Source organism: Etheostoma cragini, chromosome 12 (genome assembly GCF_013103735.1).
Source record: "Etheostoma cragini isolate CJK2018 chromosome 12, CSU_Ecrag_1.0, whole genome shotgun sequence".
NCBI classification, from domain to species: Eukaryota; Metazoa; Chordata; class Actinopteri; order Perciformes; family Percidae; genus Etheostoma; species Etheostoma cragini.
Window position 1 is genome coordinate 7982718 of NC_048418.1, and position 26119 is coordinate 8008836.

The 26119-nt window shown below is 41.0% G+C and overlaps 3 protein-coding genes across 3 annotated transcripts; 1 reads left to right on the top strand and 2 right to left on the bottom strand.

Moving 5' to 3' along the window:
* The first annotated feature begins 1476 nt into the window (after positions 1-1476).
* On the top strand, positions 1477-2945 carry LOC117953876 (transcription factor AP-1-like). Its single transcript, XM_034887293.1, has one exon. It carries the CDS (start codon positions 1874-1876, stop codon positions 2834-2836), a length of 963 nt encoding a protein of 320 aa, XP_034743184.1. The 5' UTR covers positions 1477-1873; the 3' UTR covers positions 2837-2945.
* A 1658-nt stretch (positions 2946-4603) lies between these two features.
* tada1 (transcriptional adaptor 1) lies at positions 4604-10994 on the bottom strand. The gene is made up of 8 exons (XM_034887292.1): positions 10869-10994; positions 10143-10234; positions 9986-10051; positions 9308-9402; positions 8908-9120; positions 6653-6804; positions 6334-6490; positions 4604-5263 (listed from the first exon to the last, which is right to left on the bottom strand). Exons 1-8 carry the CDS (start codon positions 10940-10942, stop codon positions 5111-5113), a joined length of 1002 nt encoding a protein of 333 aa, XP_034743183.1. The 5' UTR covers positions 10943-10994; the 3' UTR covers positions 4604-5110.
* A 4432-nt stretch (positions 10995-15426) lies between these two features.
* Positions 15427-25075, bottom strand: angptl1b (angiopoietin-like 1b). Its single transcript, XM_034888093.1, has 5 exons — positions 24854-25075; positions 20589-21427; positions 19513-19706; positions 18129-18399; positions 15427-17324 (listed from the first exon to the last, which is right to left on the bottom strand). Exons 2-5 carry the CDS (start codon positions 21388-21390, stop codon positions 17137-17139), a joined length of 1455 nt encoding a protein of 484 aa, XP_034743984.1. The 5' UTR covers positions 21391-21427; positions 24854-25075; the 3' UTR covers positions 15427-17136.
* Between the last annotated feature and the right edge of the window lie 1044 nt (positions 25076-26119).

The window sequence follows — 26119 nt, forward strand, 5'->3', positions numbered from 1 at the left end:
TTTAAAAGCAGAAATGCAAAAAAAAGCAGAAAAGTCTATAAACATGTGGTGGATGGGATGAAAAGAAATGTATTGCAGTGTAATAAGAGCAGAACAAATAAAGTGTATGAACTACATGTACAAATATGTGCTTGAGTACAAATGTCCTTTTGGTTTTGGGCCTAAAATCGATATGATACCTTGATTACAAAAAAAATGCAGTGACCAAAGATCTCTTTTGTGTACTTCCAATTGATGGCTCAATTCTGATGTTTGTCTGGACACTTCTGTGAGCTGATTGGTTAATTAAGTTTTTTTCCACACACAGTTAAATGTGACTATGTCAGATAAGAGTTTGGTACAAATGACAAGACATATAAAACTATTGTTTTTTAAAGATATTACCACTTTGATTAAATTCGTATTGTCTGTTATTATTCAGATTTATCTTAATATTGAAACGTACACACACACATATACATATATATACATATATATATATATACATATATATATATACACATATATATACATATATATATATACATATATATATACATATATATATATACATATATATATACATATATATACATATATATATATACATATATATATACATATACATATATACATATATATATATACACATACATATATACATATATATATATACACATATACATATATACATATATATATATACACATATATATATACACATATATATATATACACATATATATATACACATATATATACACATATATATATATACATATATATATACATATATATATATATATACACATATATATATATACATATATATATATACATATATATATATACATATATATATACATATATATATATACATATATATATATATATATACATATATATATATATATATATATACATATATATATACATATATATATATATATATACACATATATATATATATAATGTATATATGTATGTATGTATGTATAAACGTGCACTGTTGTAAAATTAATTATTTTTTTTACAACAAGAGCTCTTAGTTCAAGTGGACCCTCCTTTTCTTTCTTCGCTCGTTAACAATTAACTAGGCCTACTCACCTTCTGAATTTATGAAAATGTAATGCCACTGCATTTTGCTAATGAAGTAATTATTTAAATTTGCTGATATCTAGTGGTCTTTGTTTCTTATCAAAAACATCTTAGTGAAAGAACATTGATTTGCTTATATGTGTTAATTAAGGTGAAGCCAGACCATATGGTGCAGCCCTCACTTCAGGATGGGTAACTAATAATTGAGCGGGTAACTAAATATTCAAAAACACTACGTAATCCCAGAGTACATTGCTCCACCGTTTGCATGACCTAATCCCATAAACCATCGCGGGGGGGCGGGGATATGGCTAGTTGTCAGAGCAACCTGCATGTCATTAGATACACCCCACCCACTAAACCATCTCCAGCCAATCATAGGCCGTAGAAATGACATCATTGTTATTTTCAGTAGAGCTGCAGCTTAGAGGTGGATAAAGTTCGTCTCCACGTTGGAAGTGATAGAAAGTATTATCCCTATTCAGGCACTGTTTCTGCTTTTTTGGGAAGGAGAATCAATCAAAGAGGATACTTCCGGTGTGAAAACACGGAGGCTCGGCCGCGGGGGAACGACGGTTTTTGTTGATCATCGCGCGGTTCACAAGAGAAAAGTTTTCTCAGGACACGAAGTTGTCAAGTGAGTTGAACTTCAACAATAGGCGGACTCTATCAGCAAACAGTCGAGAGATAGGGAGTCACGGGACACATGTAAACAGTCGTTCTTTGACTTAAAAAAAAGAAGGAAGGAGAACAGACCTCCCTAAAGGTGATACAAATACAAAAAAAAAAAAACTTTATGTCCAGAAAAATGGAAGCGACGTTCTACGACGAAGCCGTGAACGCCTCCAGCTCTCAGCATGACGGGCCGACGGTGTATGGGTTCAACCCCAAAACCCTCAAACAGACCATGACGCTAAACCTAAACGACCCGAAAAACTTTAAGCCCCAGCTAAGCGCCAAGGCCCTGGACATCCTGACGTCCCCTGATGTCGGCTTGCTGAAGCTGGCCTCGCCTGAACTGGAAAGATTGATCATCCAGTCCTGCACCGGGCTAACGACTCCCACCCCGACCCAGTTCGTCTGTTCCAAGAACATCACTGACGAGCAGGAGGGATTTGCGGAAGGGTTTGTGAGGGCACTGGCTGAACTCCACTACCACCAGCAGACACCCGCCGTCCACCCTGACGCGCAGCCCGGCGCGACCAACAGCATGGCATCCGGCTCTGCTGCGTCCGAGAGCGGCGGGATTCCCTACAGCTGCACGGTGCGCACCGACCCACCGGAGTACACGAACTTGGGGGCTTTCAGTCGGGCCGTGGTCTCTGCGTCGGCACCTGCCAACGAGAGGCACCCACCTTACCCGGCCGCACCACAGCCGACCCACGACCACATGGATCACCACCATGCGGCAGCGCAGCAATCGCGGCGACACGCGCTCAAAGAGGAGCCGCAGACGGTGCCCGAGATGTCCGGAGACACCCCGCCGCTCTCTCCTATCAACATGGAGAACCAGGAGCGCATCAAAGCGGAGAGGAAGCGCATGCGGAACAGGGTGGCCGCGTCCAAATGCCGGAAAAGGAAGCTGGAGCGGATCTCCAGGCTGGAGGACAGGGTCAAAAACCTGAAGAACCAAAACACGGAGTTGGTTTCCTCTGCCAACGTCCTCCGGGACGAGCTGGCTCTGCTCAAGCAAAAGGTCATGGACCACGTTAACAGTGGCTGCCAGCTCATTTTGACGCAGCAGCTCCAAGCCTACTAGACTGCCAAGGGAAAAGAACCAAGGGACATTTCTTGGGGACCAAATGCAGCTTAAAGTGGCCCGTAAGCTTTGCGGGGCAGTGACTTTTTTTCAACCAAATTATCTGTTTAGACTGAATCCACTATAAGTTTATGCAGACAAAGAGCAAGAATGGAGACTGACCAGACACGTGTAAGTGGTCAGTGCGATGAATTATAACAGAGCACAGGCCATCAAACCTATTGCACAGACGGACAAAGCTCAGAGGAAGCATTTGCTCCAAATACCCCTCTGATGTGACTTGTTAAATGTTTCTGGCAATTTTGTCTTTGTTTTATTATTTCTTTTCACTACAAAAGTACAGAATGAAATTTGTATCCAGTCAAGCCAAGGTAATACGGCAAGTGTTATGCTAATTTTAAATTGATTAAGTTCAGCCTTGCGTCCCAACAGACCCCCAAAGCTTGTGTGGGATCGAATTGCAAATGGACAGAAGGCGTTGCCCTGCAAATCTCCCACCATGTCAAGTAGCAATTTATGCATATAGACTTAAGTCAAGCACTGAGTATCCCACCAGCGACTATTCAGTATGTACAGAGTAACACTAACAAAGAGAAATGTCTCGCACCTTTACGCAAGGTGTGTGTGTGTGTGTATGTGTGTAGCGTTTACTGACAAAACGGCCTTACTTTCTTAACACTTACGTTCATACAACTTTGTAATAAAAGGTGTTACTGTTAGACCTGAAATAACACTTTGTAATATTTGTACGCTGTCTTTAGAGCACTTCAGAACTGTAAATATGACTAAATAAAATGTTGGAACACGTGTGATGTGTGAATACTTAAGTGTCTACTGAATAATTAAATATTGAATAGTCAATGCTTTAATGTGTTTGATATTGAAGGAACTGGGACGGACGGGATATTGAGTCACCACAGTGCTTGTAATGGTTGGTGACTCTACGCGGCATCTCATTGGACAGCGAAATGTCGGAAGTGAGCAGCAGGCAGCCAAATATGGCAAGGAGTCCTCGATGCGCAATGACACGGGCGTATGCGTGCGTCACAGCTCTCCAACTACAGCTGGTGACTCGAGGAAACCTATAAAGCACAAGGAGATTTGTTTACATACGTTTGAAGTGTGTTGAGGTTATTCTCAGCCTAAACTAGTGATAAACTCGTACAGAAAAATGTTTTTTAAATTTATTTTCTGAACTTCTTTCTGTAATAGAAATTACAAAACAAACTTTGTGTATTAAAAAAACGTCAAAATGTACACATGTTTCAACCTTAACTAGAATTTGCACACAAACATGATGAACAAATATTCAAGTGCACCGAGACATAAAAAATAGATAAATCTGTACACACATTGTGGACCACCAACACTGATGGATGCTCGCCGGCCTTTAGACCGCATACTAGTAAATGTTTTAGGAATACTTTGGAGACAATTTCAAGGTATGTTCATGAGGGGCGTGATGACATACATAGGTGGCAGCTGCCAGACACGTTGCAAGGACCCTACACAGCCACAGTAAACCCACACAGATGTTTTTACTTACTGCTTGTTTATAGTCAGACCTCTCTCAGCCTCCTGTGCTGGCAGCACTTGATTGACATTTCTTTTGCACCTGTTAAGGCGGAACAATTTCCATCTTCCTCATGTTTACTTGTGCTGGTTGGATGACCTCACGCAATACTTAAAATAATAAGGTCTAATCAGCCAGATTAAGTAAAAACACCTGTGTGTAATGGACAGGGCTGTTTCGTAGGTTCTTTTTTCTAATCTTCGCTAGCTGGTCATGTTCACAATGCCACATGCTTAGATATTGACTGTGCTGTGGTGCAAATCTGACACTGAAACATTAACACTGTACAATCTGGCCAAATAAGACCGTTATTGTCCTGTCCACTGCCCATAGCTGCTGGTTAATACCAAAACTAAATTATCTTCTCACTATATGACAGAAGTTCCAAACGTTGGTTGGTCGATTGCCACAATGGCCTGTGGAACACACAAAAATAATTTGCCAGCTGCTGGCTAGAGCTGACTACCAACTCTGTGTCCACTGTCCAACTGTTTAGTTTCATCTCGCTCCATTTATGCTTTATCTCTTTGTGCAATGGGGATGAGATTTCAAAGGTATTATAAAAATTAAAAAAAAAGGTATTCTTTTTTTTTTAATTTTTTTTTTTAGACAGACTGATCCCTGTCCATTCCCCTGTGGGGATCATTTGTTTGGTTCCTGATGATAGCTGCAGTCCACACACAGTCCTGCATCAGTGGTTCTCAGCTGACGAGCATGCGCTCTTTCGCAGCGAGGCGCTGCCGGTGTACGTGGTCCTGCTCTAGTTCTTCGTGGCTGGGGTGCCAGAGCCGTGACAGGATGCGCTCCATGTTCAGGGCATACACAGTGTGGGAGGGCATCACACTGTGGTGAACCTACGTCAGACAAAGACATCAGGAAGACATTTCAGAATACAAACCTCTGATGGTGGCATGAAGGCAGGCCAGAACAATTAATGTGAACAGATTCAGTGATTAACAGTAATCAGAGGCCGGAGCGCAGTTTACGGATTTGATCAATGAAAACATTTAAAAATATCTGGCAACCACAAAGCACATACTTACTGAATATACTGTTAAAATATTTACTCCTAATAAAAAATACACTGTTAGGGTAAATTGACGCACTCAGTGTTGTGTATATGGGGAAAAAAACTGATATTCAAGCGTCATAATTTTGTATCAGTTTCTTTCAGTTTTTTAGACAGTGTCTCAAGGTGGAAACCTTATTTTGCATTCAGGACTTGATTGCGCCTTTGATAGCTCCGTACTTGTGCCACGGAATGCTGACATAAGAATATGTCCTTCAGCCATTTGAAGTCCTAAAATCCAGTGTTTTCACGCAAACGTTAGCGAAACACTGCAGCTTCTTTGACATTACTGTGCGGTAAGGTTTGCTACTTTGTGATGTCGACGCTCGCCGCCACTATTCTCTCCCTCCGCTGCCTGGTAAAGTGCCGGAAAGTCACATAGCTGGGACATTTCCCAAATTTCAGCAAGATATTTTGTTCTAACCAAACCAAATGAAAACCTTTCAACATAACATAGTTAAGTTAGCTAACAGCGGGCTAATTTCCACTCGGCTTTTCAGAGAATTCCTTTAGCTCCTCTGGGAGAAAATAAACAGACTCGGCACCGAAGACATCGCTGCAAGTCCGTTCTGCTTGGTGTCTGGTAAACCGGCTTTGAAGTCATATACCGCACAGCATATCCCACCAACAGTTTGTTTCAAACAAATTACACACCTACTGTAGCTGAATGAGGGGCTAAAAAACATTTTAAAAAATGTCAGGACAACATCGAATATCTCCAGGATATCTGGTCATCAATTCCCAGGGGTTTCCACGACTGGAAAACTAGTCTTTAAAGTTCCAGGTTTTCCAGGACACATGGGAACCCTTAAATCGGTTGAAGGTCCCGGGACCAGGGACTTGCATGTCTCGTACCTGTAAAGCCTCCAGGAGATCAAACATGCTGATTGGAGGGAGGGGTGCGGGGAGACTGTCAGCAGAACAAGCCAATAGGTGAACAGCTCGTTGCTCGGCCTCATCAGGTGACACCTGAGGTGGTGGGCCTGCAGGGAGAGAAGCACTTGGAGGGGGACTGAAAGGAAGAAAAAGCAAAAATCTAAATGGGAGCAATATCACTACTAGCCTTTAATCAGAGAAGATACATTTGATATAAAAGTACTTATGTCTACATTAACTTCTGACTCTTATTTAAAACATGGACATGTTTGTCAGCTAGTAACCCAGTTGTCCCTACCATTCAGTAACACTGTGGTAGGCAGCCAGGCTGTTTTTCAGATAAGGCTGCAGTGTGACATCACTGCCAAAGGCATAGAGGAAGCGACCATCTCGTAACCTATACGCCTTCCTCCGGGTGATGACAGCAGTCAGGACGTCTTTCAAGTGGTGCTGAAATACATCAGAGCAGTAAGTTAAGCTTTGCTCAATCTCCTGGCTAAACACAGCTGTCAGTCGTATTTAAAGCCTAACGCTCGCCAAAATGCAACCTAGGGTCTTTTTGTGGATGTATCCGAGTCAAACTTTTGATTAAAAGCATAATTAGGACAAAGTGCCACTTTTATGATTTACCGTATTATCGTTTTTAAGTCAAATGGCCTTTTGCATGAGAGTGCTGGGGGTGTTACTAAAAGTATTGTTTTTCGGTTCTTTATTATTATTCCGTACGTTTTTTTGGCTCTCCACAACTGCATACTTTCAGCAATTAAAACCGTTCGACTTTTCAAATCTTCAGCTCTTTCAGCAGATGATGGGACTTCTTTAAACTATTTTTCTGCTATTTATACTTATATTATAATATTATAATTTATACTCAAATATTAAGCTTTTAAACATTTTACTTTAACATTAAAGTCAATGTGAGAAAGCTTCAAATCCTTCATCAAATTTTCGTGATTCAGACTTTAAAACGTTAATAACGTATTCAGCTATCAGAACCTGGCTTTTCAGATTGCTACATTTTACAGTTTTTGTGAAAAAGACGTTTAAGTAAAAGGTACATTTTAGGATTTTTCTGCATTTATAATGAGTGTCTACTGCGTGAATCAGAGTGTGGAGTGATGTCACTAGAGTAGAGCGATTCAAAAACTTATCTTGGTTCTTTTTCTATAACTTGCTCCCACGCCAACAATTCTAACTTGTCATGGACAATTTATACATCAAAACGTAGGTATTCCTGTCTATTTTCAGCCAATTCCTTTCTAGTTTCAGCCAATTTCAGCAGTCATTTATGGGATATGAACTAGACGTTTTGCTCAGTGAGCTTTCAAAAGACAAGAATTCCAAATCTTCCTCCATTCACCGCCATGTGTCCCGATCCGATTTTTTAAATATTGAAAATCTGCCGATACAAAGTCCCAATACAAAATTTACTCAGATAAGCTCACAGTTTTGTAAAAGAAATATTTCTTAAGCCTAATACATTAAACTTTAACAAACCATAAGCAACCATTTAACAAATGGTCTATTCTCTAAACACCAAAACAGTTCTTAGGATCCCAGCCAACCCACAACCAAAAAATTAACAGTTCCAAGTTCCCCACTGGACAAAAAAAACTACATTTAGTGAGGCCTTTTGTGCTTAATAGTCAACCTTTGATTTTCTTCTTGTGTTCTGAAATTAGGCTCAAGGGAATAACAGCCTGTAAGCATGGAAAATTGTAGTAATCCGGTCATTAAAAAACAGATGAATAAAGGCCGTTTTATGGTTCTGCGTAGTCGACGGTGTACCCTCACAGAGCCCTCTGTGTCTACGCCGGACCCTATGGAGTAGACTAAAGTGCACCTCTTGAAAAATGTAACTACATGCTGCGGCCACGCATGCCACTCCATAAACAAGTCCAAATCAAGGAGACGGTTAACTTTCCCTGCAACAGATTTCCCACCTTGGTCAGAAAACACAGAGGAGAGACATAGTTTCTCCCACTATGCTTCTAGAGTTCCTACCTGCTCCAAAGAGAATTGCCGTCACTTTCTCACTTTTCTCCCTCGCTCTATCACCCACTCCCCACATTTACACACAAGATGGCTCGGGGCACACACCAACGCACAAGTAAACAAAAGAGTTTCGCAACTGACCCTCCGGAAACCAAACATCCTCTAGCGTTCTGGAGGTGAAATGTAACACTATGCAAAGAAACACCTTCAACCCCGGCGCAGAACTCCGAAAAGGGTCACAACGCCGAAGGAGCGATGGCGTAGCTACGATGTGGAGTTTACGCACAACCATAAAACGGCCTTAAGAAAAACTTGTTTACGTGTTGCCAAGGGCTGGCAAGCTACAATGTACTCTCTGGACAGACACTGGTGAGTGGCAGCAAAAGTGCCGGCATCCATGCGGTCCATGTGTGTGTGTGATTAAAAGCAGCGATCAATACAAGCTGATGAAAATGATTGGAGAAAGGTAAATACAGATCCCCAGTCAGTTAAAAAAAACGCGCCTATTGGCTCAGAACTGATACCCGCGATCAGGATCAGGACATCCCTATTACAAACCTCAACAGCATAGATCATGCTGCCGACGGCATCTTCTGTGATGTTATCCAGCCCCATCTCAAATGCCGTCACCATCATGCGGGCCTCCAGCTGGCCCCGCGTGGGCAACAGCAGAGTGTGGGCACTGAGACGCAGCTCCTCCTCCTCACCTCCCACCTCCCGGGGGCTGAAAGGCTGAGCGGCACTCAGAGGGTTCTGTGGCTGGAAACGATGCTAAAGACGCACACAAACAACACATACAAATGAAACAGACAGTTGTTCCAGAACCAAGTGATTCATTAGATACCACTAACCTTAAACATTCAGAACCAGGCATTATTTGAGCAATTTCTTTATCAAAGATTTGGCAGGGCAAACTTACCAAGCCTCTGCAGGAATGAATATGAGAATAAGTACATACATCAAATTTCTGTTTAGAGGAACATTTCTTCTTCCCTTTTGGTTTGCCAGGCTTTGAAGCAGAGCCACTTTGCCACTGTAAGGGTCCTGCGCCATCTAGAGGACAATTAAAGAACACAAGACGCAATGAAGAGACATATTGTGTTTAGTTAAATGTTACAACTCTTTACTAGTGATAACTTCTATCTGGCTTTAGAAAAATGTCACACTTAACAACGTTGCCATTATTTCAAAGTGTCTGAAAACTACACTGCTCTCATCATCAACTTTATTGCCAGACTCTAGGTCCATAAATAACATACAACATACATAAAAAGATAAATATATAAGGAGAAATAAACAATTAAAAAAACTTAACACTGCATTTCTATAAAAGACACTTATACCAGTGTTTCCATAGTGATGATTGGTATCGTGTAGCACTAAACCTAGGATTTGCCATAATAGTGTTCTGGGAGACGTTCAGGTGACAAATTAATTTGTTGGTCAGCCTCTTCAATAAAGCCTGGAAGGTGCTGACCCCTGCATTTGCAATGCATGCTCTAATAACTTAGACAATTACATTTATGTAACATAAACATAGCTAATAAACAGATTACAGTACTGCAAGTTTCAATAGCACATTACATAAACACAGCTTCACATGCACTTTCAAGGAAAAGAAACTAAACAATCTTGCCTGGTGTGGAGACAATGATCTGGCAGCGTGTGAGAATGGCCAGGAGAAAATCATTGTGAACATGGACTGTTGAGGAAGGAGGAAAACAAACTTTTTTTCAGATTGCATCGACTTTTCAACATAAACATTGTATAAAGTATTGTTCTTGCTTACTAACCGTTCTCCTGTGCCAACAGACGACGTGCCTCAATGTCAAACTCCTCCTTGCTGATCTTTTGTTTGAACCACAGCTTCAGGTTCGCCCAGTAACTGCGTGGAAAGGCAACAAACAGGAAACATCAAGACAAACCTCAGGCTACTCCAAGAGTTAATATGCATTCACAACACTGTTTTCATTTCATAAGCAAATACACGTTAAAAAATGATCAAGCTTCTCATCTCATTGTCTTCAAACGTAATTTCCAATTTATTGAAAGATAGCCCCTTAAGCTGTAGCATTTAATTTGCTTGGATAAACACTTAAGATCATCGACAGAGTGAAACAACTATCTATAATAAAAATAATAACTTTCGTTCTTTTCTTTTCACTGAACGCTGCATTCACTGACAGGTGCATTCATCAAACTAAAAAACACTACACTACAAATCGTTAAAGTAACAGATACAATTAAACACGAGCAGATAATACCATAATAGATACTTATACTCTCTATTTGGATCATTGCCATCTGGGAGCACATCATAAATACTGTATAACTGCAAACATATTAGCTCATCGTGAAAAGCCATTACTCAGCCATAGGACTGTTGCTGAGGAGAAATGCTGCAAACATTAGCACGCTGCTAATTTAAACATGCTAATGGAAACATTACTTTGCATTTCAGCGGCAAACCAACAAAAAGGCAGAAAACCGAAAGCACACACAAAGGACGTTTTACTTACTGCTTGACGTTATCGCCAATTGCATCGGTTAAATTTTTCTTTGCAATCTCCAGCTCGCTAGCATGAGCGGCCATGGCGTTCAAAGGCCTAGAAGTACGTCATCATCCGGCGACACCAAGTGATGTTACCCTTTTTTTAATCTATGAACTTTATTGAAGCAGGTAAGGTTTCATAAACAAGACGAAAAACTACTTAACACAACGAACATATTACGTATTTACTAAAACTATGTACATTAAAAAAGAATGGGGCGTTGTAACATTCCAACCTGTGGCTTCTACCTGAAAATGAAAAGTTTTATCAAACCTTCACACAATTTAAACAAATGCATATAGCAGACACATATTAATTTCTTTAGAAATGTGCACATTTAATTCAGTTGGACTATATACTTTATGATTCCTAATTTTAAATACAAATGTTGTCCCTCGATCATCCATTTGTACAGATCAGAGCACATTTGTTTGTGAGAAGAAAACTATTATAAACTATTATAAAGGTACCTGTCATGTCACCCAACACAGTGAAGACTATGGGGGTAAATGCTAGATCGGATCCGTTAGACGTGACGACGTCAATGGACGTCTCTCGTGGTCAGCCTTATTCTGTCGCTGATTGGCTTACCCTGGTATTCCTGCCAGTCTAGCAGATCCGATTTAGGATTTACCAGACCAGGTAGTAAAACTACTCCACCACTAGATGGTATCATAGTATTTTTAAATTATGCAAAACCCACTCCAGTCAAAGGGGGAGCTGAGTAAAAGGATTAGTAAGACCAGTGCATTTGAAATGCGGGCTTAATCAAAGTGTCAACTGAGCTCACTGGCAAGGTCAAGATGCATTGTACCCCCTAAAAAGTAGTGCAGTAACAAGTTCCATTCCGAGGCTGAAAGGTCTTACCTGCCTTTTGCAAGAAGCATGAGTTGTTCCTCATTATTTTTGAGATTGAGCATGTTTGGTTACAAAACATGAACTGATACGACTCACTGGAGCCTGAGCAGATGTGTAGAAAGTCTGTGTGTAAAGTAATGTGCCTGTCTCATCACTGTCAGCAATGTCATTCTTCAGTCAAGAAAAAAAGATTATCTTTAAGCAGTGTTGCCACTTTTTGCATTAGTGTTAGAATAAGTGTAAACGTTTAATTTGTCCCCCTTCCCAGCTGGGAAAGTATTATTAATACGATCTTCCAGCTTTTTACTGCTCTTTAAAGTTAATGTAAAGTGGATGTGGTTTGCTCCACTAATCTCCTTCCAACAAAATGTTTTCTACCCAAATCTGATTAGTTTTAATAAAATTGGAAAAAGCTGTCAAAAAAGTATCAATCCAATTTTTACCACTGAAATTCCTTCCCCAGTTAAAAAAGCCCCTCACATCTGTAGCTACTTCAGAATGCAGCAGCTAAAAGGCAAACTACTGTTAAATGATTAGTTCAGACAGCAAATTTCCTGTTCTATCATCTAAACGTAATAGTAGAGTCACCAGATGAATTCAGAACTGGGAGGAAAAAAACATAGTTATCAGATTGAAGGCACATCCAGGGTTGGCTGTAGCGGGACTATGATTTAATTTGACTTTCCCTTGGTGTGGGCTCAATTTAGTTTGAGACATCAAGTCCTGAGTATCTTTCTTCAATGTATGTACACATTTGCAAAGTCTTCCTGTTGTATAATTTAAAGTGCAATTTTTTTTTAAATTTGCTGTTGACATTTTATTTCTTTATTTCAGCACTGATAAAACTGATGCTGCAAACTGTTTTCTTTTTTAGTTATGTAGAAATTATTGTTAGAAGAAAACAAGAAAAAACACCTACAGCTACTGCTGTAAGTGTTTTTATTATTCTCCACTGAACTGGATGTAAAACATTTCTGTGGTTCATTCTGTTGTGTTTTGTGGCTCTTTGGCTCATGCATCCCTTGAGCTGGTTTAGGCTGGGAGGCCCTGTGGTTTTTCATTGATTTAGCTACGGTGCAGAAACAGTCAGTAGTGCGATCGCTCCTTTGACTCTGTTTCCCCAGGCGGTCGTGAAGCCTATAACAGACCTCCATGACTCACGCCATTTATCACAAGAAATGAAATTGTATATCCAGAAACAATAGCTGTTACAGCTAACAGTCACACGGTCAGTGGGTCCTCCAGTTCAGTGACTATGGCTGACTCCACAGTTCTGAGGTAACGCATCTTCACAAAGAAATCCATGTGAAAAAGGATATCAAGGTTTGAGTCTAGAGTGAACAAGCTTTTCATGCCAACCACATCAACAATGAAAACCATCTGAATTTGTGGTCATATATTTAACAGACTACCTTTTGGTTAGTAAGCAGCTGACACTCAAGGAGCACACTTCTCATGGTTCAAAAGTCCCTTTGTTTGTTATCTCTGGGTTGTGATCGGTGCTTAAAAAGTGCATTGAAATAAATCTCTTTTTCCCAATCTCAGCCCTCGCCTGTGTGCTTCACAGCTAAATGATATATCACTCTACTGTTTTAGACCAATAAGGAAGAGTGGAAAACTTTCGTAGATCATCTAACTCAAACAAGTGTCTGTTGAGCTTTAAATCAAAAGGGCACTTAGGAACAGACTTAACTATGGAGTTGTTTTACTATCCCAGTTAGGGCGAAAATTACTCATGGTGCTTATTTTCAAAGAAAACAGCTCCACTTCCTGTCTGTTGATTTTCTGGTGGACACTAACTGAGCTTTTGAGGTCTAATGAGTCACTCCCATGGACATTCCCCCCTCAGCAGATGTCTTTCAGCAAACAGTAGTGGAGCCAGTTTCTTCCACAAATCTTCCGAGCCTGGTGGTGAAATTCGTAGACAGTGGAGCTTCACTCAGTGACAAAGACGGCTTTCACCTCTGAAACCTGCAGCGGTTCTCAGAAGACCACACTGAAGTAGAGCTTGGACATCCCCAGTCATTTGGCCAGGTATTTGAGGACGTACAGGTCTGAGTGTGGTCCCCTCACCAGAGCCAAGGATGTCACCTTCTCTGTACCAATGGCTGACTGTGCAGGAGTTTGGTTTTTGTGGGCTGATCATGCTTTTCCCTACCCCCTTGAGGCTATTTATAATGTAAGGGTTCTGTGTGTGGTGGCTGGTGGGCAGAGTTATTGGAAGACTTCAGTTACAGCTCCTGTGGTGATGGAGCATCCCACACTGGCAGCATCTGGGTGGGTGGGGAGGGGGGGTCTGAGAGGCACACTTGTGACAGGAAGGCATGTCACAAAACAGTGTTGGATAACTGTTCAAGAACTCCTCTTGCATGCACTCAACCTTTTCAGCAGTGGTGTACACCCGTAAGGGTTCATATGGGTCGAAGGGGCGCAACTACCAGCTTTCATACATGATTGAATTGTTGTGCTTAAAGACATAGATAAATAGTAGAAATGCATTTATTTGCTCTCTTCCCAAGAGGGAGATGAAAAGATCAGTGTCACTGAAATGTCTGTGCGCTAAATGTGAAGCCCACAGGCAGTCAGCATTCGTTAGCATAAATACTGAAAATAGGGTGAAACAGATAGCCTGGCTCTGTCCAGCGTAAAAGAAAATCCACCAACCACCACCTCTAAAGCTCACTAATTAACACACTATATCTATATCTAGTTGTTAACACTGTAAAAAACAGACAATTTCTAGGAAAAACAATAACTGGGCGCAGTGACGTAGGTCTGTAGTTCCAGCACTAACCTTAAAGTCACAACTTGTCTTTTTTACATTTTTATTTTCTGTACAAATAAATGAAGCAAGACAACACGTTAACTAGGGAGTTTTAGGTGCAGGTATCTTTGGACAGAGCCAGGCTAGCTGGGTCTTCTTCAAGTCTTTATCCTAACGTAGGCTAGCTGCCTGCTGTCTCTCTACCTTCACATCCATATTTACCATGCAGATGTAAGAGCAGACACACCATTTTACTCTAAGAAAATAAGTAGATTTCCCAAAATGCGAAAAAAATTCCTCCCAGCCGAGTGTATGCGCATGAGCTTAGATTAATCTTGCAGTTTTTTGCCAAGCTATGGTTATTTTCTGGTGGTGTACAAATGTTAGAGTGGTATCAATCTTCTCATCTAACTATGAAAAAAAAGTCAAAAGCCTGTTTCCCAAAATGTCAAATTATTCTTTTAAATTTAAAATAACTATCATCTAAATGTATGTAGACACAAACTCTATTAATAAAAGCAGTACCCTCACAAAATAAAAGTTACATGCTTTAATGTGACAGAGGGTACAAAAATATGCATTGTGCAGTCGCCCGGTTAGCTCACCTGGTAGAGCGGGCGCTCATATTCAGAGGGTTAGTCCTCAACGCAGCGGCCACTGGTTTGTTTCCGACCTGCGGCCCTTTGCTGCATGTTGTTCGCCCTCTCTCTTCCCTTTCATGCCACAAAAAAATCTCAGACTCCGATCACACTGACACAAGAAGTTTGGAATGTGCATGTAATCTTAACAATGACTAAAAACTAAAAAGTCAAGTACTAATAAGGGCTTGGTTAACCGTATAAATCAGCATGGTGCATGAAAGGAGTTCATTTGAATCCAATAGAGCAAGAACATCCTTTGAAGTGACATCTAAATGTTCTCTGTTTATTGACTAGTTGTGAAATATTGTTCTGCCAAGTATTGTGACTCATTGGTTTCAGCTTTTTTTTGCTGTTTCATTTTAACATTGTGCTGTTGTTTTTATTGGACGCTGGTTTTATTTACATGTTCATAAACATGTTCCCCTGTCCAACTGGGTTTGACTGGTCTTCCTGCTTTGTGTTTTGTTGCTTTATAAAAGTCTGTAAAAAAGATGGGTGTGAGGACTATTGTGGTCAAGAAGAAAAAAACAGCTCAAAATTTGAGGGTCTATTTTTGGCTCAGAGACCAAAGGCTATTGGATGCAACGCTGTTGTTCAAAGACCAACTAATAAAAAAACCAAAAAGCTTGGCTCCCCTCTACTCTGGTATGGTTCCCCCCAAAAGGATGGTGCTTTCCTTCCATTCCGGTGATTACAGAGTGCAGGCACCCATGACTTTGTCAATGAAAGATATTTTACAAAAACATACAGTTCAAGCACATTTGTGTGGAAAGAATGTAAATTTCTCTGTATTTAAAAGGAAAAAGGGGGAGGGGGGTTGGGATAACTTGGAAATTTGGACCGATTCCATCCCAGTTCATCCCACCCCCCTCCCTCCTCTCCTTTTCTTTCTTCATCCTGTCTGGTTTTTAGCAATGTGTTTCTCGTTGTCTGTCCCATTGCCTATAACTCTCAACACGCTTGGTCGGCATATTTTTTTTGTGCTTGATAACCACTAAAAACACAACGCAATTCAAACGTTTTTTTTCCCCCAACAATGCTTGTTTTTCTCAGAATCATACTGAAATGTAATCAACAGCCAAATGAGAAAAACATATTACAGCAATTTCCATACGTGCAAGCGCACTTTGAGAATGATTGTCATTTGAAAAGTGAAGGAAATTAGTTTTTTTTTTTTCTTGTGCTGTAGAATCATTTACTATTCCCTCAGGACACCTGGCCCTTTTCAATGTTATGATAAGTTAATTTTACACATAAATTATCGTTTCTGGTCATCTGCACTTGAAGAAAGTAGTTTAACATACAGTTTAAAAGTCATTTTAAGTGTAGGGGGGAAAAAGCAAAACTGACAAAAAGCAAAACTGTTACATAAACTACATAAAACACGTACAGTATTTAAACCACCTTCCTTTCTCTAAGTCCTTGAGGTGTTGGATTTTTCAGATCTTAAAGTGGATACAGAATCTGAATATACATAGGTATAAACTAAATGTATTTTCCAGCTCCCACCAATTATAGCAGAAGTGAAATAACATGTATGAGTGTTTCCATGTTTTTCTTGACCAGCTAGGAAGAGCACATCTAAATCCTGTGATGCCATAAGCTTATAAATTAAATACCAATGAAGTTCTGTTAGGATGGGGGCGCCTTGTCTTCCATTATTTAGCTGACAAACTCTTAATTTCCCTTTACTATAATATGTATTGGGTTGGTAAAGAAGCTGTACAGCTTTAAACAGTCATGTTCCCTAAATCCCTCTATGTGTGCATCACATTATCATATAAAGAGAATGTTCACGCAGAGTCCATGTCTGTTACAGGAGGCCGTTCAACTCACTACTGATGGTTGGTAAACTTCATTGGTGTAGTTCTTTTATCAAGGATCAACCAGTTGCTGATGACATAGAGTCACATTTCAAGTTTGCCCTGGCCTCCATAGCTGCCCCTGGACCAGCCTGGCTTACAGTATCTCCTCAGTCTATGGGCCTGATCAGCATACGTACAGACTTCATAGAATAGAAGCCTCCACCATAATCGGCCCAGAACATCCCATCTTGGAATTTGCTGCGGTAGACGCCTCCGGTGTACCAGACACCGTTAAGATTTGCTTGGCCACAAGCGTTGTACCACCAGCCTCCTTTATGGAAATGGGCACAGTTACCTGTTGTGGGGAAACAGGAAGGGTGATAAGTAGCTCTCTGGTGAAGTGCGTTTCCCACAGAGAAAGTTATTCAAGTATATTTACAACTTCTACATGTTATGCATTGCTTTTTGTTTTGCCTTTCAATCTAGACCCATTGGAAGCAAACACAGTTTAATTTCAAGAAGGTGTTAGGATTTTTTTTTTATTGAACTACCTGGATGGTGTCTGATTTGTGACCAATACATGGAACACTGTAAATAATGTCAGCAAAATCTACAGTTATTTACTTTAGATTTCACAGTAAGACTACTGTATATGATTTTTACAGTGGAATGCTGCAAAGTTTACATTAAAACCTTGTCGGCATGACAAAATCACAGTAGTCTAAGTATTACAGTTGAAATCACAGTATTTAAAGCATTACGGCAATCACAATATAGCCACTATGGTACTGTAAATAGTAAAGTAAACTACTGTATTTTTACTTTTTTATCTTATGTTGTGTTTAATTGTTTTGTATTTTACAATTAATACATAAAATGGTACCTTTACTGTAAAAAGAATTCACAGTAGCTTGCTGGCCAATTGTTGCCTGTAAGTTACTGTAAATTTTACATTAAATTTGTTAAAGTGAACTTTGTTGTATGTCAGTTTTGCTAATGGGATGTGAAAACTTTAAAGCTTAATATCCACTCAGATCACAGGTAAAACCTCAACATCACACCATTTGAAGAGAGGCTTGAAGTTTCACTAACACATCATTATGCAGTTCAAAGGAAACTACATGCTACAATAGTACAAAGGGACGCCATGTTCATCTACCTGAGAATGCATCCTTGTCTCGATCCAGGGTGGTGAACTGTTTTCCGTTGTGGCTGCTCAGAGAGTCCCCGGCGTTGCCCTGGTAGGTGCCAAGACGCAGACGGTAACCCTCGCTCTCAGGCTCCAAATGGAAGCTGCTGTACTGAGCGTAGACCTTCTTGTTCATCCAGTCCTCCAGCTCCACAAGCAGCTTGTAGTCCCCTTGCCTCCCTAGGTTGTAGATGCCTTCCAGACCGAGCCAGTATTCCCCATCTATGTTGCCAAAGCCGCTCTGAGTCAAAGGAAGATTAAAAGGAAGGTTGCAGGAAGATTACAGAAAATAATGTGCATCATTTTTTTTATGTGGTTGCCTGAGGAGTTTAGAAACATGAGAACTGTTTGGGAACATGATACCCCGTTTGTGAATTAGGGTTTGGGATTGGTACAAAACAAATGAGAATTTTCTTTTTGATGACGTTCTGGTCGCTGTTCTGTAGATAACATCAAAATGTCAAAAGACAAAAGCTCTGGCAAAAGAATGCTAGCTTCTCTTTGACATTTCTAAGTAAGACATGTTGTAGGGTTTATGCGGGAAAATAAGCATCCATCCTCAGAATGCTGGTCCATCGCTTAAACCCCACAGAGCTCTTGGATCATGGCTATTGGCGAAACTGGCCTTGGCGCTTGTTTTGACTAACCACGAGCAATCTACGTCTGGCCATGTATCTCCAGAACACTTCACTTGGGAGAGAATGTTGCGGTTTGTGACTGTGGATTAGCTGGGTGAGCCAGCAGATGATGAATGATGCAGGGTTTCAGTCAAGGGGCCTCCTCTCTTGTGCTATATGTGTGTAAATGTGATAGCTTTTTGTGAGAGCACAGAGGAAAATCAACGTTAAAGAGAGCAATTTAGCTTCCAGTTACACGTGCACAAGCCTGGCCGGGCTAAATGGAACAGTGGATCGCTGAGGCTGCCAGCAGCGATGTACTCCATTTCATTCTCACAGAGCTCTGATGAGAGGGTCTATACGGTGTGGTGTAGTAAGCCAACCAGCCATCCATCCAGGAAAGCAACACAGAAGTAGTGGTTTTGGAAAGAAATGCCTGCAGATTGAGCTGTGGAACATACCTTTCCCAGCGGGCCATCTAACGTTTCATGATGGGAATCTCAAACCAAATGACCTCGGACGAATAGTGCTGCTGAGGAGGTGTTATACTTTAAAGTAAGTGAAAACACAAGGATTTTGGCCCACGGAATAGTCCCAAAGACCCCAGATGGTGCCTCTAGATGGGTCAAATAACGGCACCCCTGCTGTCTCTGGATGATTGAAATATTCAGGTTGGCTCAGAAGAGGAGAGAGAAAAATAAGACAGACGGGGCAGCGGAAGTGTCATGTGTCATCACCTTGTAGTTATCCCAGTTCCTGAAGAAGTTCACGGATCCATCTCGCCTGCTCTGGATGACAGTCCAGCCCCCGTTGTCTATATCCTGTTCACACCAGGCCTGAACAGGCCTCTCTGCTTCATCTGGTCTGATCAGGTACATACCGCTGTCGCTATGGCCAGCTTCCTGCGCTGCTAGACAATCTCTGAACGGGCCTGAAGGAAAGTGAATCGAGACAGGAAGGCAGGTGGTAAGAAAACCAGTGTGTGACAAAGTTTTTGACAGCAAAATAGTTGTAAAACAACCCCCTCTTTCTTAAGGTAATAACTCCCGCCAACAATCTCAATTACTAAGATGTTGGAGCATCAAAATAGATTTTTCAATTACAGGAAATAGATTTGGGGAAAAAGTTTAAGTGTAGCTATGACAGCCCTCTGGCAAGCCTATCTAGAGTGCATTAACAATTTATGTGGTTAAGCATATATCAAAAGGCTGCCTTTTTCCCCTCTCCCGGCTAATAAAACAATAATAAAAATGTAAAGGTAAAGTCTCTTCGTTCTACTTTGTGGTTTTCCGGAGCCTATCATTCCAGCCTGGGTTTTGTATATGTCTTACATGCAATGGAACAGTCTTGTAAGGGATCATTATCATATACAGCTTCACTGAAATCCAACACACTTTATTATTCTTGGACTAGGGCGATCTAAATGTGTCAGGAACTCTGTTGATGAGCAAAATCGCACTGGTTAGGTTTCTTTGTTTTGCTTTAGGTCCCCTGCCTCAATCAAGACGTAGCAGCCTTTTTATTTCCATCCTGGTTTGTGTTCTTTCTGTTAAGCGGGGAGCAGAGATCCAGCTGAGTTTGCAAATTTTTAACCTTTCAAAATGAGCCCACTAGCCCACCTGCAGCTGTTTTCAAACTCAGTGATTATTATTTTGTCATGGTTGGCAGGCAAAGTCATGACTGCTCTATATTTTATGATGATTTAATTGTTTTGGACTTCCTGAATCAATTAATAAATTATCGGATGGATGGATAGATGGATGAATGAATGAATCCCTCAGTCAGTCACTCACTCACTCACTCACTCCCTTACCTTCAGCACTGAAGTTTCTATTTGGAGGTTTCTGAACTTCCAGGGTGCCACTTGTGGGAGATGGCCCAGAACGTGAGCCCCTTTCTCGGGCAAAGACTCGGGTGTTGTCCCTCTGGATCTCATTGGTGAATCGTGGCACATTAACAGGAATGTTCTCAGGCACCACCTGCACAAGTGGAGGTCCCAAGGGTGACTGGTCATGCCTGCGGCTGTACACGTGCATACAGCGTTCCTCCAGTGCTCCAATCAGCACGGACTGGTTGTTCACTATTGCAGATAGAGCTGCGTATTTGGCCTCGAGTTCCCTGTACCTGGATCCCAAGCGCAGTGACTCTGTGGTGGCGTTGAGGATGCCTGTCTCCAGCTGCGCCAACTCCAGTGAGTTGTCCCTCTTCCTGATGATCTCGTGCAGCAGCTGCATGTACAGCTGGGTTACTCTGGAGTTCATGTTCCTGCTTTCTTTCCTCAACAGCTTCATTTCATTCACCAAGTTGCCATCCACATCCACTACCAGCTTCAAAGTTTCCATCTCCCTACGCTGCTTTGACAGGAGGTCGCGCACCAAAGCCACATCCAGGCGCGTCACTCTGTCCTTGTCGGTTGAATAACCCCGGGCAGCACAGATGGGTCCTGTGATCTTCTGCTCAGGAACCAGAAAGGTGTAGGAACACTTCTTGCTTTCTCCATTGGACTCTGGAGCCCTTCGTATCCGGGAGAGGATGGGGTTCTTTTTGAAGGCTTGGCTGTAGCCCCACAAAGACAGACCAAACAGAATAAATACGCTCCATGTTTTAGGTCCCATGGTTCCTCTTCTCTTTATCACCAAACAAGCTAAAGATCTATAAAAAGGAAAGAGATGTGGAGATCCCATAAATCACATAAAAAGACCAATATCAACAACGTTTTAGTCCATTTCTCAATATTTTTCAACTTCCTCTGTCTTTGGCAATCAGCCCCAACGCCATTGGTTCCTACTGAAGACGTGAATCATTAGAACACAAATTATAGTTTCATTTTTTACAATGCTAGCAGTGTGACAATGTCCATCAGTGGTCCAGTTGGTCCACCACTTTGGAGTGAAATATGTCAGCACTTTTATAGATATATTGCCATTACATTTGGTACACACATTCATGTCCTTCTCAGAGTGAACTGTGATCCCCTGACGTTTTATCTAGTGCCATCATCAGGTCAAAATCTTACTAATGCTATTCATCTGTTCATTCTGTTTGTGTTTAGTGTTCATAAGCAAGTGTTAGCATGAAAATATGGAAAACTATGATGTCAACATGGTAAAAATTGTTCTTAGAGCATGTTAACATTGCTATGTGAGCATGTTAACATTGCTATGTGAGCATGTTAGCTTGCTGATGTTAGCATTTAGCTAAAGCAACAGTTTTCTAAAACAGCTAAGCACTGTAGCAAATGTTACTCAAAGAGAAGCAAATTGTGTATTTGTTGATGACAAGTTTCAGCCACAGATTAGTATACATTTGTTGGATGGGGAGTATTGGCAGCCCTAGAATAAACTGCAGTTCTATGTTCATCATAACAAAGGGAAATGTCAGGCAGTTCAACGGTGTAGCTTGTTGAGTTTTTTGTATAGTTTTTGGACAACAGTGGAGGTATGACACAGAGGATTACACTATGTCAAGCTTTGGCTACATGAATGATGAACGATGAATGAATGAGGAATTCGTGTAGTATATTCCCTGACGTATTCTTCAATTTAGTAGTATTTTCAGTGAAGTTTCCTTTTTCTCTCTAATTTTGTACTTTTGTACAATTTCCTACCAGATGTTTTCTTTTATCCTCTAATCCACTATAATCACATTGGCATGAAACAAAAAACAGCTTCCAGTCAAGACTCAACATGATAGTCTTGCTTAATTATGAAGTAAGTTAGCACTAAGATGTAGTGAAGTGAAAACTAGCAGACTGAGGCAAAGACACGGCTGGTTTCACATATCGACTACTGCAGACAGTCTTAGGGTAAGATGTGCCATCTGGTACGTCTGTGGTACAGTAAGAGCAGTGTCACCCACCCACCAAAAATCTGTTATCGTTACTTGAATTTTCAATGCATTCCCTCATGGGCTCTCTTTCATTACGGCCCTACCACATCTGTATCAGGTGTCTGGGTGTGTGCAAATGCTGGGATCTGTTTTTCATATTTCTGTAGATCTCCTGGCTCAGGCCTTCCATGAAACTCCCCTATAGCCTTTCAGTGTACCTGCACTGTAGAGAATTGTCATGCATCTCAAAAAAGATTTGACTGAAAATTAAAATATTTTTGGTATCACTTTAAAGATGTATCATCTGCTGTCAGGAGTCATAAAGTAAATCAAAAACTAGTATATCAAGCAAAATCAGACAATTCAGCAAGTGTCTATCATGGGCCTCACTGACTCTAACTTCTGCCATTTTTGCCTGGCAGGACAAACATACATTTGAATTTGGTAAGGAATAAAATAAATTGATGTGTTTAAGGAGCAGCAGGGGGAGCAGGAATCCCTGATTTATGAGTAATGTTTTCTGGAGTCTATTTTTGGAAGGAAAGCTTGTGCTTTAATCTCATTGGTTTTGACAGGACAATGAATGGAGCAGGGGAGGGTGATGTTCAAAAATGCATGCTAAGTGAAAGAGTCTCCTTTCATATTCCATAGTAAGGCTTGGCTCTGGAAAATAGAGCTTATAGTTAGCCAACTTCAGGCTGATTTAGGGCCACATCCAACCAGAAGGCAGTCTGGTTGGATACATGGCCAAGGAGGTTAAGCAACCTTCATCTAACACCTCTGACAGGCACACAATATTACCCACTTTATATCGGGGCTCATCAAAACAAATGTGCTGAGGGTTTGATAGAAAAAAAAGTCCAAGACAGAGACAGCAGGGGCTTTGAATCATTTCTGTGGTCTCCTCTGGATGTTTATTTGCACTGAAGAGTCCTGACCACAGCTAATGGGACAAATCCCAGAGCATTACCTAAGCTCAAACTGCTGCTGTCGCAACATAGTGCCCATTTATCATTGCCTAAGGAAAAACATGCCTCAAGGGAAATATATAACATCAAGTTTTTGTGTAAAGCACGACTTATTGACAGAAAGAAAGTGCCTGAGCCAAGATTAATATCAAAAAGCTTAAAAGTTGAGCAGCTTTAACATATGGAACAAGCTGCAGTTTGTTTTGTCATAGATTATAAACCATCTAAGGGCAAAGGGAAAGGCACTTTAGGGTAAAAGCCATGTGCCAGAGCTCAGAAACACCTTGGCACTGTCAGTTAGTTATTATTACCAGTTGAGTTCTTTTTCTTGTCTTTTTGTAATCACTGGTCATCCCATTCAATTGCTCATGCTCGGCAATTGGCTTGTCTGCATGTCTCCAACCCCACAGTATGAATCTCACAGGCTCCGGCCTGACAGGAGTGACAGTGTTTACACAGAGGCTCCTCAGCCAGGGCTGGGAATCTCATCTGCAGTGTTTACCACCAGGTTTCTCTCTGTCGTTCACACCCTGCCTGGTCTTCATCAAGTCAGCCGCAGCAGCCGTGTTTTTGTGTTGACTTGAAAAAATTGTACATTCTCCTACTTCTCGCTCAGAGCTAGACCAGACCAAATGTAGCAACCTCATCTATATTTATGAAGTCCTTGCAACCAGACAGGTCAAACTTTGCAGTGGATGGTTTTTCCTAGCCAAGAGGAACATAAGGATACTACAAATTGGCCCACTCACTCAATGTGGTACCACTGAGCTCTGACTGTTATCCCTAATTAAAAGATTAAAACCCTCAAAAAGCCCTGGGAATGCCACATTTGCGTCCTCAAATTTTTTTTGCAACTTTATTTTAACATACAGCACAAATATATTGCACATCAGAAAGTTTTTTTCAGTCTAACTTAATTGTGGGATTTGCTCAGGGCCAGCTGATTTAATTAGCCCACAAGTTATTCTGATGTTGCCACTGATGAGACTGTCTGCCGAGGGGACACGTGCTGCATGAGCTCTGTACTACATGGTCACTATGATCATGGGCTTTGTTATGGATTTTTATTAATTTTAGCATTTTAGAGTCACTCCCCAGTTCTTCATTAAGAGTGATGGATGTCTAGAGGAACCTACTTTCATCTAAACTTTCATTGATCTATAATAACTTTAATCTTAACAGTAAATTGAAATGTTTTACAAATAGATGAATTGAAAAAGATACATGTTTCAGCAGTTTTCTAAAGCATAAAACATATAAAGGTTAATTTCATGAATCTTACCTGTATCAGTGAGTTTGTCCAGCGGTCCAGGAGGTGCAGGTAAAACCCAGCTTGATGTCTCAGTTGTGTTGCCTATGCAGGTTCATGCTCTCCATTCTCCTTCTCTTACCCTCAGTCTCCCTCTGTCTTTGCTGTCATTGACAATGAAGGCCTGCATACAGCTATGGCACAAGCAAACACCGTCCACTAGGAGAACAGTAGAGGGTGGTCCATGTACAGAAAGAGGGAAGGCTGATGGTGTGATGTTTTTCTGTAGTCTGAGCAGAGGGGAGGCTTGGCTCTGCCTTCTTCCTCTAATTTTGCATACGGTTTGGAAAGAAAAGACTCCTCCTAATATAAAGTTAACCAGGAGTCAGCAACAGTGGTGAAGACACTCACACACAAAATTAGTCCAGCTGTTATCATGTAATGTTTTCAATGGTATATTATCTCCCACACATTCTATGTGTCTGTCAGGCTTGTCAAAGTTTATGACATGCACATAAATACTATTTTTCTTTACACACACACACACACACACACACACACACACACACACACACACACACACACACACACACACCGCTGCCAGCTTAATTTACATAACTACAATTTCCCCACTGGGGATTAATAAAGAGGAACAATTTATTTATCATAGTCTACTTCATCGCAAAGCTGTTTTCCATCATCTCCACTCGAATGCCAACGTGATTCTGGCAATCCAGTAGCCTGAGCATATTAAATAGGGAGGTCTGTTTTGGATGTGAGCATGAGCGTTTCTGCTGCCTTTGCTCCATATATGGGGTGTCTCATGTAGCAATCCAAGCGCTATTGGCAGCTGTGTTTATTTGATTATGAGGACAATATGCAGAGCTTTGCAGACAATAAAGAATGCCCCTTGGCTAAATGTTTTGGATTGAGGAGGAAGCACAGGCTTTGATGCATGGGGATTCTCTGCGTGGGGAGACATACTTCAGCATGTGGGAGGAGAGATTTGCTTGTGAACAATAGAGGCAGGACATTCATAATGTAGAGTTCATGTGTGTGGATGCTTGCTTGTGACTCATGCATGTTTGAGAACACACGTGTGCACGTGCGCGAGATAGTTTGTCTCCATGGTGGTCGGTTTTATGTAACAGAGCTTGTCCAATTTAAATAAATTATATGTAGAAGAACATGTTTGGGAGGAAGCTGTTACTGAAAGAAGCTAATAAATACAGTTTGGGCTAATTTGTCCCATGTCTAAAAACTATGATCTGTATATGCATCACATTTACAGTGACTAGC